The 15,557-nt window shown below is 36.5% G+C and overlaps 2 protein-coding genes and 1 long non-coding RNA gene across 5 annotated transcripts; 2 read left to right on the forward strand and 1 right to left on the reverse strand.

Moving 5' to 3' along the window:
- The first annotated feature begins 2,983 nt into the window (after window positions 1-2,983).
- LOC116165139 (sodium-coupled monocarboxylate transporter 2-like) lies at window positions 2,984-3,908 on the forward strand. The gene is made up of 3 exons (XM_031479448.1): window positions 2,984-3,317; window positions 3,363-3,514; window positions 3,562-3,908. Exons 1-3 carry the CDS (start codon window positions 3,213-3,215, stop codon window positions 3,818-3,820), a joined length of 516 nt encoding a protein of 171 aa, XP_031335308.1. The 5' UTR covers window positions 2,984-3,212; the 3' UTR covers window positions 3,821-3,908.
- A 1,023-nt stretch (window positions 3,909-4,931) lies between these two features.
- On the reverse strand, window positions 4,932-6,360 carry LOC116164510. Of its 2 annotated transcripts, none has more exons than XR_004143921.1 (4): window positions 6,186-6,360; window positions 5,609-5,691; window positions 5,132-5,558; window positions 4,932-5,069 (listed from the first exon to the last, which is right to left on the reverse strand). It is a non-coding gene; the product is annotated as an uncharacterized LOC116164510 (long non-coding RNA). The 2 variants fall into 2 exon arrangements; XR_004143920.1 differs by lacking the exon at window positions 6,186-6,360 and adding an exon at window positions 5,767-6,176.
- A 189-nt stretch (window positions 6,361-6,549) lies between these two features.
- LOC116164669 (sodium-coupled monocarboxylate transporter 2-like) lies at window positions 6,550-13,407 on the forward strand. 2 transcript variants are annotated; one of them, XM_031478869.1, is made up of 9 exons: window positions 6,550-6,781; window positions 11,090-11,304; window positions 11,350-11,627; window positions 11,674-11,896; window positions 12,023-12,163; window positions 12,215-12,433; window positions 12,484-12,754; window positions 12,799-12,959; window positions 13,005-13,407. In XM_031478869.1, the coding sequence occupies exons 1-9, from the start codon at window positions 6,737-6,739 to the stop codon at window positions 13,267-13,269; spliced, it is 1,818 nt and encodes a 605-aa protein (XP_031334729.1). In that variant the 5' UTR covers window positions 6,550-6,736; the 3' UTR covers window positions 13,270-13,407. The 2 variants fall into 2 exon arrangements, with proteins under 2 accessions (XP_031334729.1, XP_031334730.1); XM_031478870.1 differs by having other exon boundaries at window positions 6,552-6,781; window positions 11,083-11,304; window positions 13,005-13,405.
- The last annotated feature ends 2,150 nt before the right edge of the window (window positions 13,408-15,557 follow it).

Raw genomic sequence — 15,557 nt, forward strand, 5'->3', positions numbered from 1 at the left:
AGTAGACGGATGCTGCTAAACGCTGGTATCGGTCTATCAGCAAAACTGTCACCTGACATTTCTTAAACCTATTTACCCTGTTTTATTGTACCAGTTCACAATCAAGGTTTTTTTCATTTGGAAACCTTTTAGCACGTACAAATAATATTGCAATAGGAATATAAAAGTCTAAATAAAATTTTAACAATTATTATTTGTTAATAGCTGCAAGTTGTTTCCTAGTTCTCTAACCTTCGATGTCGTCCATTTAAAGGACACATAACGAAATAGGTGTGTACTGTCTTAAAAGAATCTCAAGTAAATTATAATCATATTTGAACGTAAAACAAATAGATTCTTGAGAGTTTCCGTAAAATTAAAGAGATAAGAACTGTAAAGTAACGAAAAAAGCAAAAAAATGTTGATAAATATCGTGAAAAAAATTGATCTTGCTATAAATTATATGGCTATTATTTAAATAATATACTGAAATTGTGAAGATCCACGACTCTCAATGGGGTGCTTAAGAAGCTTCGGAGAAATAACACCAAAATCTACCCATTTATTATTATAACAATTTTTATGGGGAGATTTTGGTGTTATTTCTCCGAAGCTAAATAATATACAGTGGTGCATTAGAAACCATACATAGCTATTTCTGTAAATTAAAATAATTTTCAAAAAACACTTTGGCACGTCAAATTGATCATGGAAGGAAACAGTGTCTAAAATAAAACTTGCTCACTAATGTCTTTGTCTCGCATCGCTGACAGTGCAACCCTTAAAATCTTAAATGATGCATCGTTGGTAAGGTCGCTCATCTCTGAATTCGGATATGTAATTTTTTTGGTTTAGTTGTTTCATTTCCAGCGCATTCGACGTTGCAGGTACAAGTTTTCTCTTTTTTATACCACTTGCAACTGCATAATTTTGACGCACGATCGCATTAGCTTCTATTACATAGTGATCGGCCCGACATCCTTCCAATGACATAAACAACAGCGCGCCCTCAACTTACTTTTAAAATATTTCGAAAATATCAAATCTAAAAAATTATAGTCTCACCAAATTCAGAGAAGGAAAGCCTTTCCAATGATGTCCTATCTTCCTTGTTGCGCAATTACCAATGCTAAGGGTTTTGCTTTAGTACTAGGTATGCCATACAAAAATTAAAAAGGAAGTATATAGGTACTTAACAATTACAAACATTTAAAAGAAAAAATCATCAATATCGACCTGTTCCAAAAACGTTTCAAGATTTTCAAAACCCTTACTGTTTTGATTATTAACAATCTCTTAAAAAAATGCCAGAATTTTTCCATGTATCTCTTCAAACTATAAAATAAATAACAGTAAGAAAATCAAAAAGAAACTTTTAAGTTCATTCACTACGTACCATAGTTGTAGCAAAGGTAACGCAAAAAAATAAGCAGTTAGTGTAATTTTCCTCAGTCACCAATAATCAACATATAGCCATATGTGGTCAAAGAAACGTAAAACTGGTTCTAAGAAAACGGGAAACTTACCTTTTCTGAACACCACCACAACACTACCACCAGAAATAAAGTTTTTTAAAATTAAAAAAAAAGTATACACAAAATCAGAACCCGTGCTCAGATAAATTTTAAAATACCACTCTGTCAAACGTTCACGAATGAAGATACTATACAGGCGTTAAAGTTCTAATTAGTTGTGGTCATACGTACTTAAACCTGATTTTTCGGACCTAATTACCTTTACCTCTTAATAAACCCTATTCATCTTCCAGAAATAATAGAAAGGATGTCATTACGATATTTCTCTTATTGTTTCTTTATGAAGTGCAATTTGTGTTATCGGGGTCTTTTCAAATTTACCTTTAATTGTAATATTATCTTAATTACTTATCCAAATTTAGTGCCATCTATGAAATGCATTGTTCTATTGTCATTTATACATACTCGTTTTGTCAAAAATTCATTTCTTTTGTCACTCTTTTCAACTAAAGAAATAAAGAACAATTTTTTATGTGTCTTCATTAAGAAATCTTTATGTAAGGGAGCGTTAAAATTACTTCCTTTTTCTATTTTCATCATGATCTTATAATGTAAATATTTTTAACTTTAGACTTATCACTTTGTTTGTGTACGGTATTATATGTTGATTCTGTTTTAATATTAAGAGCGTCTCAAAAGTAGCGAATATTACACATAATACTGTAGATATACTATAACTAGGTATAACTATTTGGTATTTAATTACTCCACAAAAGACGTTTCAGTTACCTATTCTTATTTTCTCAAAACGAAAGCGCAGTAGATAAAAATTATGTGTTCTTAAATTACAGGATTTAACTATATCAGACTCTTCATACAACTTCAAAAAAAAACCAGCGTGATTATATTTAAGAAATGGAAATACTTAAAGAATCGCGATGTGTTGAAAATGAAAGACCAAATAACTATTATTTGAAACATTTTTCGATGAAGTAGATGTTTACCAAGATGTGCACTACTACATACATTCTGTAAAGGCAATGGTCTAGTAGTTTTAATAAACCAAAGATTTACAGAATTATCCGGGTGTGAATTATTCGGGAGCGATTTTTCGAGTGCGAATGGTCCGGGTGCGAATTTTCCGGGAGCGAAATGTCCAGGGTGCGAAGTATCCTGGGAGCGAAATGTCCGGGTGCGAATTATCCGGGTGCGAATTGTCCGCACACGTAATCTTCCACCTACATTAGTAGTCCCATTGCATCCAAGAAGGGACTGAGTACTAAATTAAATGTTTCTTCACGACTTCTCAACATTTCAGAGTTTTCGGTACTTATATACAAAATCTGCAATTTTGATGAACTTGTACAGGAAAATACACTGTCAACGACAACAAAGAGGAATACCTAACGGTGCAATTGGTACAATTTATTACCAACATTAAAAAGACGTAGGTGAAACCTTGGTTGGCACTTTCGGCTTCCTCATACTTCAAAATTTCATGAATGGAAACTATGCACTCATAACAGATTTCAAGGCAACTCTTAAAAAAAATGTTGCCAACGGAACTGTAATAATCCAAACTAATCTACTAGCACACTATCTGCAACACTAAACACGCTGGCGGCGACAATATACAGCGACTTCATCTCGCCATTCTTCCCCAGCACCTCTCTGAGATCCAAAGAAGGCTGCGTATTAAAATTGATAGTCATTCTAACAGGTCTTATATGCACGACTCTAATTCTTTTCATCGAACGCATGAGCGGTATACTTCCTTTCTTCATGTCGCTACTAGGGTTAGTTTCCGGAATATTCGTGGGGGTGTTCTCGCTCGGTATGGTTTTCCCATTGGCGAACGCAAAGGTGAGTGCTTTAGGTTACTAAACTTTACTCACAGTTGTACTTCAGGGGGCATTTTGGGCGATGGCTGTTTCGTTTCTTACCGTTGGCAGCATCACCATTGGTAATCAATGGTACACCTTACAAGGAGGAATTGAGAGCTTTGCCAAGCCGGTTTCGATAGACAACTGTTCTATTCCAATCAATGTGACAGCAACAAGGTCTGTAAGATTGGCGAGTTCTTGTAATTTGACCGTCATATTTTTAGTGGTCACTTATTGCAGCCCCCATTCATCCTGTTTCGTCTATCGGTGTGGTACATTTCCGTAATAAGTTTAGTATTGGTAATTGCGATTGGTTTATTAGTAAGCTGGGTTACAAAGCGTGACGGTGACGTCGTGGATCCTGAGCTCTTAAGTCCATTGCTTATAAAAAAAGATACGAAAATTGAGAGGATGCAGAAGTACTTGCCCGGCCAGCCTTACTGTGATACTACCTACAATTTTGATACACCAACACTCATATAACGCATATAAGTCGACCACACTAGTCGTAGACATTCTGTGAATCTTTTGTACTGTATAGAAGAAAAATATAGAAAGGAGAAGTTTTTCATACAGTTACTTCTCTAGTAGAAAACTACTACCATGCCCCCCCCCCCCCCCAGAATTAAAGAGCTTAATTTTCATGGAGCAAATTTTTTAAAAGTAGATGCACTTTTTCTGTATTGTCAAGCAAAATAATATAGGCACCGTATGACTACCACTACAACGTATCATATGCGATCGGGGCTGTAATTCCGGAACATCTGGCAATCGATTTGTTAATTAAGCGCGAACAATTTGATACCAAACTCTTCTCAATCGGCGCTCTTTTACTGTAACTCATTTAATTAGTGCAAGCTAATTATACATACTCAAAAGGCTAAATGAAAGCTCATGAACTCTTTACATTAATTAACTTTATGTTAATTGTTAGTTTTCGGATACAGAGCCCGTTGGCGTTTATGTAATTTTTGCAGGCACGCCGCCAACTGATAACGGACAAAACAACTCTCTTCGGGACTTGTTCTATCCTTGCTTTTACTTATTATGGGGAACTAAAACGGCCTATAAACAATTAACGGCGCGGAAACCAAAAAATATTAATTGTGCATGTGTATTAAAACATTGTTTCCCCCATGTACACAAAATTGACCAAACATCCCCTAAGACGTCGACGCCTACCGGGAGGACAACTTGCTAGCCAGCACAGGTCGGGCAGCCCTCCTCTCTCAGTACCACCCTAGCAACACACTTCCGTGTAAAAAGCGTTTATGGTAATACGCATAAATGTCCGGCTGTATTCTTGTATGAATATTATGCGTTTATTATTTCCCATTGATATACGATTATATGCGTATATGCGTATATTAAAGTGGTGTTATATACGTTTATAAAACGATTGCTAAGAAACGGTTATTTATATACGTACTATTAACGTAGAAAGTGAACTCTATGATTTATATATATGAATAAAAATCGTATTTTAAACGTAGGTATAAAATCGGTCTACACAAAAACGTATACCATACTACCAATACCGAATTTATCCTTTCAAAACGCTTTAAAACCGACTTTAAACGTAAAGTGTGTTTGCTGGGCAGTCTGTTATCGAGGTTATCCTCGAATTCTGCACTGATCGTGATCGAGGGTGCTTGCGAAGAAGCTATCTATCCTGTTCGATGGTTCCTGTTGCAGCAAAAAAGCGGAAGACAACTTGCTTTGGATAAACTTACTAAAATTAAAATAAAAAATAAAAACTGTGGCGGAAAACTGAGTGTTGTGTTTTGTCCTTACCTTTGGTACCAGATTTTTCCTATAGAAATCACAGTCTTTGCGTCTGCAATCAAATCTACCTCTTCTACAGTGACGTGGAATAGGCATTTTCTAATAGCGTTCAGCGTATAAAACCCCAGAAAACCTAAAATTGTTAAGACTGGATCAATACAACAAGGGACGAGGACAAAAAACAGATTTTAACCCATACGATCTAAAAAAATTTAATCAAATATCTACAAAGGAGGAAAACACATTGCATAACAAGCCTGTAAAATCAAGCACAAAGCGAATTTCTCCAAATCGAGTGGGAAAAGACGATTTCTGGTTGAATTTTACCTGTAGAATTACAGAAATTACAATCACCGGGATTCCGGTCCAAAGCTGTGGACGAGAACCTGATGTTTAAGGACCTACCTCCTAGATCAACGACTGGTCATCGATGAACCTGGAAAACGACTTTATGAATGTTGGCAAAACTGGGTCTACTCCCTGTACCAAGATCGCATCGGTTTACTGGCGGTTATAAGTTGGGGAACTTGAACAGATAATTGAATCACTACAAGCGCATTAGTGTATTCCTGGAAATTCGATGAACAAAAATAACAATTTAGCCATTAAACAAAAGAGAGGTAAGTAGTAATTAAATATAATACCTCGTTATTATTAATTATGTGCAGCGTACTTGGAGAAGATCGATGTCTGGACCTCTCCCACTAAACAACTAAACGTGACATCACCTTGTGTTAACTTTGCAAAGAAGTTATTTTCCATTGAGAATATATTACTATTTAAATTAATAAGTCTACTTTAAAAACCACAATGAAAATTGCAATTATTTTTAATTAACCAATAAGGTACTTTTTTTATTATCCGCGTATAAATTCTTCGACTGAAATGATATGGGCGATCGATTTCTGAGATCCTCAACCTAATATCCGAAGACCCAGTCAATAGCAATAAATGGTTTTTTGATAGTACAAAAAACCATCATATTATGTATCTTCCATAGACAAGTTATGTGAATATTGAAATCAAACTCAATTTTATTAAACGGAACAGTTTATAATCTGACCTGTGTCTGTCCATCTGTGGGAGCAACTTTCCTCGTTTCTCAAATTTTCAAGCTTCATCGAGAATGTGAATAATAACTAGCGCCTCGCATTTAAGAAGTTAACATTATCATTGTGTATAGTTGCTGATTTGCATACTAAATTTTCGGCTAATATTAATTCATGGGAAGTACACCTTTAAATGAGATACAGATAAATGGTAATTAAAAGGCAAGGTGATAATTGTATTAAATTGAACGATTATGACAGCAGCAAGGTAATTAACGATAAAACTAGTTTTTCAAAGTACTCCAAAAAACAAACAATACTTAACATGTGTTGTATAATTGACATACTGGGTAGCATTGAGATTTATAATTTCATTTTAATAATATTTTACACTTTCTGGTAATAAATGTACTCCACCCATCTATAACATTGTAATCAACTGATTCATGCTTCATATATGTACCTAGATTATATATAAATTATTGATACCCGCTTGCGTCTTCAAGTGTTTTGTCTTCACTTAATCTTAATGATGATCTAAAATTTAGTATTTTTATGTGAGTTAATGTTTTGCTATGTGACTTTTTGGAAGGAAGTGCATCAAACTCAGGTAAAGACAAAAACCGGTAAAGTATTTTATTTTGCTCTCATGTGAATATTATCTTTAATGCATAATTGCAAATTGCAGCACCGAGACATGTTTTTTTAGTGCTGTTAATATAGTTAATTATTTTAAGACTAATTGGGCCTTGTTAGGGGGACAAACGGTAATAGTAAAAGTATTTTGACAAAACCAAAAAAAAATTATTGTCTAATCCAGTAGGTAACAGTCACGCTGCTACCCGTCATAACCCACCTATACGTTCTATATTCATTCCCCCTGTTGTTTGCTCACTTTTTACCACGCGTTTAGTTCTGAAGTTTCCCTCCAACTGTTCTGGTTTTTAAAAGCCAAATAAAGACTATGAAACCCTCTTGAAATTGCTTTTGAAGTTCCTCATACTCTCGTTTTTCGACTCTAACTTGTCTTCGTTTCCCTTGTTGCACGAACCAACAATGCCATGACTTTTGATTCTAGAATGGAAATCCTTATAAAATGATAGCGACCCTTAAAAGCTTTAGAGGCCCTTAAATCTAACACAGGGCATGAAATGCTCTTGAAGATTCAGATAATGACCTTAAAAAATATTATAAATAATAGATATGTATAATAATGATTTTTTTACAATATGAGCAATATGTATCGTGCGCAATACCGTGGTTAATACTGTTGTTTGGTGCAATTAAAAACGAGAAAAATTTCAAAATTACTTTGTCTATTATTATATTTGATAATATTCAAATTAGAAACATTTACTATTGCTGTAGTTACTATAAAACAATATTACTTGAGTATGTAGCTAAGTACGCCAACATAACCGGCCGCATTAAAGGATTCGTTTAACTATTCTTGTTCATTAAGCAGTGGACACAAATTACGCACTGTCCGCTTGTATAGTCCAGATTTTGTTTTAATAGTCGCGACTCTGATGATGTTATCATCACCGGGATAAACTTCGGTTAACTCGTCCAGTTTTCCAGTTCGCAGGAGGTGTATTATTTTTTTTTAATTAACACGACGATAGTCGCTGTTTTGATATTGGCCTGTGCCGTTCTCCATTTTGCACGCACTTGGAGCTCTCTAATATTCCAAATTGTAGCTGACACAGAATTTCCCCAGAAAACAACACCATATCTTAAAATATATTCAAAACATCAGAAGCAGTATGTTTTTCTTATATTCTGAGAAAACGTTTCAGTGCATAACTACATTTAGCCAATTTCCGGGTAATGTGATTAACATGGGTTTTCTAAGTAAGAGAAAAATCAACATAAAGTCCAAGTAATTTAAATTCATTGACTTGCTTGGTTGATTTGTGTTTTAGTTGTATCAGTAGACTATTGGTGTAATTTTTTTCAACAAGGTGAAATTGTATACATAGTGAGGGTCTTGTCGGTAGTCATTGCCAGTCCGTTTTTGTTGAAGAATTCATACAATTTGGTTAAATTTGTGTTGATTTAATTGGCCATCGCTGATATGCTGTTGTATCCCGATATAAGTGCGATGTCATCTGCATACACGCTGTGGAAAATCGATACAACCTTGTCCAGGTCATTGATATACAGTAAAAAAAAGTAACGGTCCAAGAACGCTACCTTGAGGAGCACCGTGTTCAATTATTTCTTTTGCCGAGCACACTCCATGATAACTTACAAACTGTTTCCTATTCAGCATATAATTCGTTAAGAATTTATGACATACTCCTCGCAAATCATAGGTTTCGAGCTTCGATAACAATATTTCATAGTTTACACAGTCAATTAAACGCCTTTGCCAAATCAACAAATACCGCCATAACCTTATTATTAGGGCTAGGATTTTAATGAAGTAAAAAATCAGCGAAAATGCATAATAAAAAATGCAATTATGACTTAAAAATCTCGCAAAAATGACACAATTTTAAATAACAAATAAATTTATTGATAAAACTGAATAAGACCGCAAAATTATGATAAAAAGCAATTATGTGAGATGAGACAGGAATTTCATTGGTGGTTCATTTCCACCCTCTGCAGGCCAGTCGTACAAACTACGTATGTAAGGTACTGACTCACTTACAGCATCCCAAAGAAATCTAATCCCTTAGTAGGCATTTGTTTGTGGATGACTTTAAGCACGTTCCAAGAAAACCTTAACTATGCATTTAGCTTATAATGGAGGTTTTAGGCTTCATTTCTAAACAGGTAAAGATACCCGGAACTACCGAGAAAAGAAAAATATTGCATTGTGTTTTAGAAATCTAAGACTGCATGAAAATAAAACGTTAACAAAGGTTTATAAGTTCGCCAAGAGAAGTACCGTAAAATATCAAACAAACTAGCGCTATTCCTGAAAAATGCAAAAAAAGTAAAACACACAAAAACTCCAAAAAAAATTACCGTAAAAATTAGCAAAAAATGACCCATTGCTCAAAAATGGCAAAGAATGCACCAACAAGTTGCTGTCATTTGATTCAATTTATCCTGAAACACGTTTATATATATATAACAGAGCAATGTCTCAGACTTTCAGAAAAAAGATACAAAATCATCATCTCCTTATTATACTGTTATCTAATTGTTTCAGTGTTACTGATTAAACTGAATAGCGCAGTTTGCGTAGATCTATGTTCAGTGAAACCATGTTGGTTGTTGCGGATGATACCCGGTTCCGTTGAAGAAACTTCATTATCCGAAAGGCGACTAGTTTTTCAATAATCTTAGAAAATGTAGCCAATAGAGATATTGGTCTGTAATTCTCAATCTTCGCCTGATCGCCCTTTTTGTATAAACAAATTAGTTTCGAGAGTTCTGGAAAATCGCCTATTATGAAAGAAAAGTTTATAATATGACACACGCCCTTATTGTATTGGATGAAACATTGTCAAAACCAGAACTGTTGGAATTTTTAAATTTTAAGGACTCCGAGAGTGCTCCCTTCCTCCTAAACGCTTCCCTGACAGTCTCGCGACTACCAAAAATGATTTTACATAAGGTAACTTATCTGTGAATAAAAAAATTATTATTATTATAATCAGAGTACCAATAAATCGAGCTAGATCTCGAATCAGGCAGGTCTTTTTCTTCTGAAAAAGCAGTGCCATTCTATTTCTCGTATGGGAAATTTATCGATAAGGCAATGGAGTCATAAATGAATCCTAAAAACTTCTTTTTTGTGCCCGGCGGAAGAAAACGTTTATCATAATTAATTAAAAAGCCCAGCTGCTCCAGATGATTGCGGTTACAAATTTGATGTTTTCCAAACAACAATCGTAGGAATGACCTAAAATTAAAAAATCGTCCAAATAGTTAACACATGAAATGTGCTTTGTGTATCCCTTCATCCAGGATAAAACCAAAGGATTAGCCTGCCTGCCCGCAGTTTTACCCACCATTAAGGTCTCCTGTAAGGTTTCTGGCTCTCCTGCCATCTCGAGGATAGGTCCTTCTGCGGTTTTAAATCACTCGATTGGTTGTAAACCAGGCGCTTCCTGTTTAAAGATCGTCTAAAATAGGAGCTGTCCATATCAGCCCCCCCCCCCTCCTTTGAAGTGCTAGGTTTAATGACTGGAGGGCAAAAATTGTCTGGGATAATATGTTTTGGTAAAACGTTCTCTTTTTCTCCCTTGTTAAGGTCATTCCTTATTATATGCAACCATCTGGAAGCCAAAGCAGGGTTTAATTTTAGGGTCTCTGCCCAAAATATCTAAAATGTCGTCCGGCAAATTAATCTCAAGGACATCTCCGGCTTCTGTCGAGTTCCGCAAAACCCGGGCAGTACCTGTCGCGCTGACTACGACGTTCCCTATGACTATACCGAAGTGCTGCGACTTCGGCTTTCGAATTGACGAAAAAGACCTTGATCGACGGGAAGAACGAGATCGAGAACGGTAACCCTCAACCCCTTTTCGCGTTCCAAATCCTTCTCCAGTCTCTATGATTGCGTTTTCCCATCACTAAGAAAGGTAAAATCTAAAAGGCATTTATTAGAAAACCTAGAAAAACCGAGATAAAAACAAATAAACGCTGGCACAGTCGAGGCAGAAGCGCAAAACTCGAATAATGTATCGGTTCTTTAAACAAGTGCGGGGTATCGCCTAAACGTCGAAACTACATTTTTATGGAATGATATATGAAGGATCGTAAGACAAGGTGCGTTATTTTGTATAGGCAAAATGACGTTTTTGAGAGATAACCTCCACGGTAATGGCTGTAATAATTACACGAAGTGATTAGGTTTTGGAATTGTGAACGCCGCACGCGAAAAAAATAAAATAATGCCATTTGCATTTCTTTAATTCGATGCAAAGTAAAATTAATAACAAACTGAAGGTCTTAGGTTTACGACCGCCGGCAGAGATCATTAGTTCGCGTGAAGATGGAATACGCTACGTTCTCTATCGCAGACTATTCGCTATTGGCTATTTTGTTAATCGTAAACTGTTGCATTGGACTCTATTTTGGTTGCTACAAAAAGCAAAAAACGCTCGATGGTTACCTCTTTGGAGGAAGAAAGATGGCAACGCTTCCCATAACGCTGTCACTTGTGACTGGGTAAATATATTTTGCATGCATCCTGAAATAAAGTTATCCTTTTAGGACAATTTCGCCATTAGCGATTACAGCAGTACCATCCGAAATATACACGTATGGCACACAAGCTTCGGTGATGATCGTATCTGCTTTTATCGCCGGTTTGATAAATCACTACGTTTATTTGCCCGTATTTTACAATTTACAGTTACAAAGCGTTTATCACTATTTCGAATTACGATTCGACAAATCCGTCAAAAATTTAGCCTCTCTTATATACATTTTTACAAAATTGTTGATGATGCCTTTAATTATTTATGCTTCCTCCTTATCACTTAATCAAGGTAAGCAGGGGGCACCAAAGCTTAAATAAATGTAAAAGGTTTTTAGTAACTGGGATTAATCTACACGTGATCGCTTGGGTTATAGCGGGCGTTTGTATTTTTTATACAACAATTGGAGGCATAGAAGCAGTGGCATGGACGGACTCATTGCAAGTGTTAATCACTCTCAGTGCCATACTTTACGTGTTAGTGAAAGGAATCATGCTAATAGGCGGTGTGGATGAGGTATGGGAGAAATCTTCCGATGGCCAGAGGATAGAGTTCTTTAAGTATGCAGCAATGTCAGCCACTTGGAAGGAGTAGACCACACACGACTCTTAGTTGACTAAAAGCAATATGGTCTACCACTTCTATACACATCACACTTAATATTCTCTTATAAAGCGCACTTTCAGCATGAATCCAGATCCAACAGTTAGAAACACATTTTTATCAGTGGTGATCGGAAACATCTTCTTATGGTTAGGATTTCTAGCCATTCCACCTGCAGGAGTTCAACGATCAATTTCGTTACCTTCACTCCAACGTGCGAAAAGGTACGCAGCTGTAATGAAAATGGTTTCATCATTTTAACTTGACAATTTCAGGGCCAATGCGATAACGACAATTTTAGCCGGACTATCCAAGCTGTTCTGTTGCTTTTTGGGATTAGTCACTTACGCCAAGTATGCAAATTGTGATCCATTCTCGATAGGGCTGATTAAAAAACTAGACCAAATCTTCCCTTACTTTGTAGCTGATATTGGGAAATCAGTACCTGGTCTTAGTGGATTGTTTGTGGCAGGATTGTGCACCGCAACTCTGGGGTAGGCAAAGTAACTGTGCCCGGGTCCACTGAAAAATGTCCGCCTTTTAGTGCTTTATCGAATCTTTTAAATTCGGTATCTGCCATTTGCTACCTCGATTTTCTCATTCATGTCCTACCAAAAGGCGGAAAAGTGGCAAATTCCAGCACAGCTGTAAAGGTCATCACAGCGATCGTGGGAGTTATAAGCGCGACCCTTATATTTGTGGCAGAGAATCTGGGGTCCTTATTTGAGTTGTTGCATTGTGTTCATGGTATTACGGAGGGTCCCTTGCTGGGAGCTTTTACTCTCGGTTTGCTTATCCCCAGGAGCAATACAAAGGTGAGTCGCTAAACTGACTAAACTCAGCCAAACTTGTATTCTAGGGCGCACTGATTGGGGTGTTATCATCGGTAGGGATAATGTCATATATCGTAATTCAACATCAAATATATGTCTGGAACGGCGCGATTCCTCATCTACCAAAGCCATTGCGTACAACAGAGTGTAACGCAACTTACTTGAACGAATCGCTTGTTACGACAATGTAAGTTCCACTAGAGGATCGTCAGATCTATCGAATTATTCGTAGCACCTCTACTTCGGAAGCACCGCTGTGGCTCTTCAGGCTTTCCTTTCAATACTACACCGGCATTGGTACAGTACTTACCATTTTGATTGGGGTCCTTATTAGTGTACTGACGACCAAAGAGAGCGAGGTAGATCCTTCTCTTGTAATACCTTGCGTTCGCCAATTCTGTTCACCAAAATCACAGACCGAAATTCAGCTGAAGGATACTCTTTTGCATAAGAACGCTCAAATTACAGATAATTCCAGTGGTACACAAAAGTTATAAGTAAACTGAATTTGTAGTAACTAGTGACTGGTAATTTATTCCAATGGTTATTTTCTTGTTTTTGTTGTATATTTTAGGCAAGCTGCACTGTATTGTACTTATTGTATATTTTTTGTACAATTTGGATTAATAAACATATTGTAACCAGTGTCATGGTTTTAACATTTTTGACGGCGAAGATGGAACCCTTCCAATGAAAGCAGTGTATTGATGGACTTTGACATTGCCGTTTTAGCAAAATGTGGAACCTCCTTAAGTGTATAAAGGGGCCGGTGGTTTGATTGGTAGAATCGAACCCTTTAGTGGTTTACCGTTATGAGTATGTGTTACGTCGCGAAAACCGTCCAAATGGTAAAGGGGTCTGATGTCTACAGGGACTGGTTTTCCCTTCCCAATTTTTACTTTCCTCTAAAAATGTGGCGAGAGAAGGTACTGGAATTTCCCCTTTTAGTCCATGGGTCAGTCGACATGACGGTATAATTTGGGGGTACCAATTTTCCTTTTTACAGTGGTTATACATGTTTATTAGGATGCCAAAAAACCATAATTGCCGTCTCAAAGCGGTAGCTAATAGAAATGGCGGTCAAACAAAGATGGCGGATGTTGAGCTTTATAAAATCAACTATATCTCTGGAATTATTGATCCAATTTCATTATTCTTTCATTGTAATGAAAGCTCTTTATATGTGCTATAAATATTGTAATAAGTACTTTTTCGATAAAATCAACTACCTATTGATAAGTAATTTAAAAACATGTTTTTTTAAAATTTTTTTCCGAATTTTCTTTACTACCTGTATTAATAAATACACAATATATGGTAAAATATGCGCATATATATTCAGAATATTAGTGAAAAATATGCAAACAGTTTTGATGTATATGATGCACACATATGCAAAATGATATATGTTGCATAATTTCTAATAAAAAAGGAATTACCCACGATAAACACTAGCAATAAGATGCTTCTCTCAGTTTTCTGGACGAAATGATTGCCTCCTGTCGCTAAGAATTAATTTATAAGCACTAAACAGAGAAATTTCCTCTACACAACATCAACAAAAGCAATAGGTGCATAAGAAAACGATAAACTATTGGGAGCAATTTCCAAACCTTCCACATCAACACCGTAGAGAAAGAGAAAGATAAAATAGTTTGGAAATGATGAAAGTAAACATCAATTAAATCAATAAATCTTCCTTCCGGATATTGCAGTATGTTTCATGATCGCGTCCGTTATACAAATCCGCAAAAATGTATTAAAACTTCAAATTAAAATCGATTAAATCTAACAAAAATACATCTTAAAATACGGTTCCGTACGTAAGCCTCTCTTGGTTAGCCGTCGTGTATGCCTACCGTATACAAGACCATATCCGGATACTCTCTTCAGGAGCCCTCCTGCGCAAATTGCATGAGACTAGGACATAAGGGCTTGTTATTAAGAATAAAGCCTCGAGCTGCCCTTGTTATCTGATGCGCGTTGACTCCAAGGTCGTGGATTATGGTCAGTGCGGTAACACTCAGATCTCTCAGGTTTGAGCAAGTTGCGGGCTTTGAGGCTGTGAAGATTTCTTCGGCTCCCTATAACAAAATCAGCACATACTTCCCATTGCGGTTTCTCTCAGCTATTATTTAAAAGAGCTTTAAACCGATGGGCGTCGTTTCACTGAGTATTAGGCCAGGTTAGGGAAATTTACATATATACCGCTTTATAGCGAACAGAAGCAAAAGTAGGCCTAGACTTTATAAAGCAATAACAACACGTGCATCTTTGCAGGCTCTAAATTTAGGTGCGAATGAAACCCTGAGCGTATGTGTACTTTCGCATTGCGAGGACATTGATTATTTCATTTTATCTGATCTGGTGGTATCGGCATGTGGTTTTGGGATTTCCATGGTGTTGGAAAGTACGGGAGTATCAAGAGGTTGTAAATGCTGGATACCAATGTGATTGCGGAGGGCGAGAGGTGGCGTAGTATCACAATGGAGGGAAGAATATGGGGCGGGGTAAAGTTTGTGCGAACCAGCAATAGAAGGTGATCAGAAGTGATTGTGGTGTCTAGGACAAAGTTGATATACCGTGGTGTGATACGAAGGTATGGGTAGTGTTTTTAGCACGACAAATGGAAGTGTTATTAAGGTGGTTGCCGTTAGGGTTACAGGTAGAATCGCGGATCAGAGTGTTACGGGAGTTAGGATCCACCAACAAGACGGCGTGGAGGAGGGTAGAAATATAGTAAAAGAGATCATTCGGAAAAGAGTCGTCTGGGGGATTGAAAAAA

This window comes from Photinus pyralis, unplaced genomic scaffold (assembly GCF_008802855.1).
Source record: "Photinus pyralis isolate 1611_PpyrPB1 unplaced genomic scaffold, Ppyr1.3 Ppyr1.4_LG2, whole genome shotgun sequence".
In the NCBI taxonomy this organism is placed as follows: domain Eukaryota; kingdom Metazoa; phylum Arthropoda; class Insecta; order Coleoptera; family Lampyridae; genus Photinus; species Photinus pyralis.

Coding starts and splice junctions, on each gene's coding strand:
- LOC116164669 (XM_031478869.1), top strand. CDS start 6,737: ATGTTTTGCTATGTGACTTTTTGGAAGGAAGTGCATCAAACTCAG. Junction 11,305..11,349: donor ACGCTGTCACTTGTGACTGG/GTAAATATATTT, acceptor TTATCCTTTTAG/GACAATTTCGCCATTAGCGA. Junction 12,434..12,483: donor TTGTGCACCGCAACTCTGGG/GTAGGCAAAGTA, acceptor TCCGCCTTTTAG/TGCTTTATCGAATCTTTTAA.
- LOC116165139 (XM_031479448.1), top strand. CDS start 3,213: ATGAGCGGTATACTTCCTTTCTTCATGTCGCTACTAGGGTTAGTTTCC. Junction 3,318..3,362: donor TCCCATTGGCGAACGCAAAG/GTGAGTGCTTTA, acceptor GTTGTACTTCAG/GGGGCATTTTGGGCGATGGC. Junction 3,515..3,561: donor ATCAATGTGACAGCAACAAG/GTCTGTAAGATT, acceptor TCATATTTTTAG/TGGTCACTTATTGCAGCCCC.